Genomic DNA, 764 nt, shown 5'->3' on the forward strand with positions numbered 1-764 from the left:
TCAACCATTCTCACCATCTCAAACACAATAATTTTCATTCCTCTTATTAACATAACCATCATGACGGACCTGTACACGTTCATGCGGTTCCAGGCGTAGGTGAACTTGATGGCAGGGTCGGCCTCGAACACCTTGCGGAAGAGAATGCCCTCGAGGACGATCCGCAGGTGGACGCGGCGTAAGGAGGACGGGATGCGGTCGGGGGTCAGCTGGAGGCGCAGCGTTGACTCGTAGCCGTTGGCCCTGCAATGAAGCGTTTGCCGTGCGTTTATTTTGTTGCTGTTGTGCTTCGCTGTTGTGAAATTATTCTGCGATGTAAAGATGGTACATATTACATCTTAGTAGGCAACCGTGCAGGAATAACAAACACACAACTAGAGTAAATTGAGTACCTTGAAGAGTGGTACACGAGGTAAAGTCCCGTCCCAGGGATGCGAACGGATTCCTGCACCGCCTGCGCCTCTACCAGGATGGCGTCCACCTCGGGGCACTCCCCTTGGAAGCCATTCTGCCATGTGGCCATGACGACGGGCTTGAGGAGGTCGTAGTCGTGCAGCGGGCAGTGCGACGAGCTGAGGCGCCGCTGCTGGTGGTCGTGGTAGTCGTCCGAACGATCGTTGTGTCCGGGGACACCGCTCACGGTCATCACGATGTCGTCAAGGACCACCATCTCGTTCCATGGCACCATCACTCGGATCTGACGGCAGGGGAGGGTGGGGGTGGTGGGAGGCTTGGGAGACGGCGACAGAAATTACTCACAAGAA

General features: G+C 55.5%; 1 protein-coding gene across 1 annotated transcript in view; it reads right to left on the minus strand.

Annotated features, from left to right (window-relative positions):
• The window catches only part of LOC119592508 (teneurin-m-like), a gene marked incomplete in the record, with an annotated part of 54907 nt that overhangs the window by 2884 nt on the left and 51259 nt on the right, over nt 1-764 (minus strand). The window contains 2 exon segments of the mRNA XM_037941357.1: nt 70-243; nt 393-697. Coding sequence (XP_037797285.1) covers nt 70-243; nt 393-697 — 479 coding nt within the window.

The sequence above is a fragment of the Penaeus monodon genome, chromosome 30, assembly GCF_015228065.2.
Source record: "Penaeus monodon isolate SGIC_2016 chromosome 30, NSTDA_Pmon_1, whole genome shotgun sequence".
Lineage (NCBI taxonomy): Eukaryota > Metazoa > Arthropoda > Malacostraca > Decapoda > Penaeidae > Penaeus > Penaeus monodon.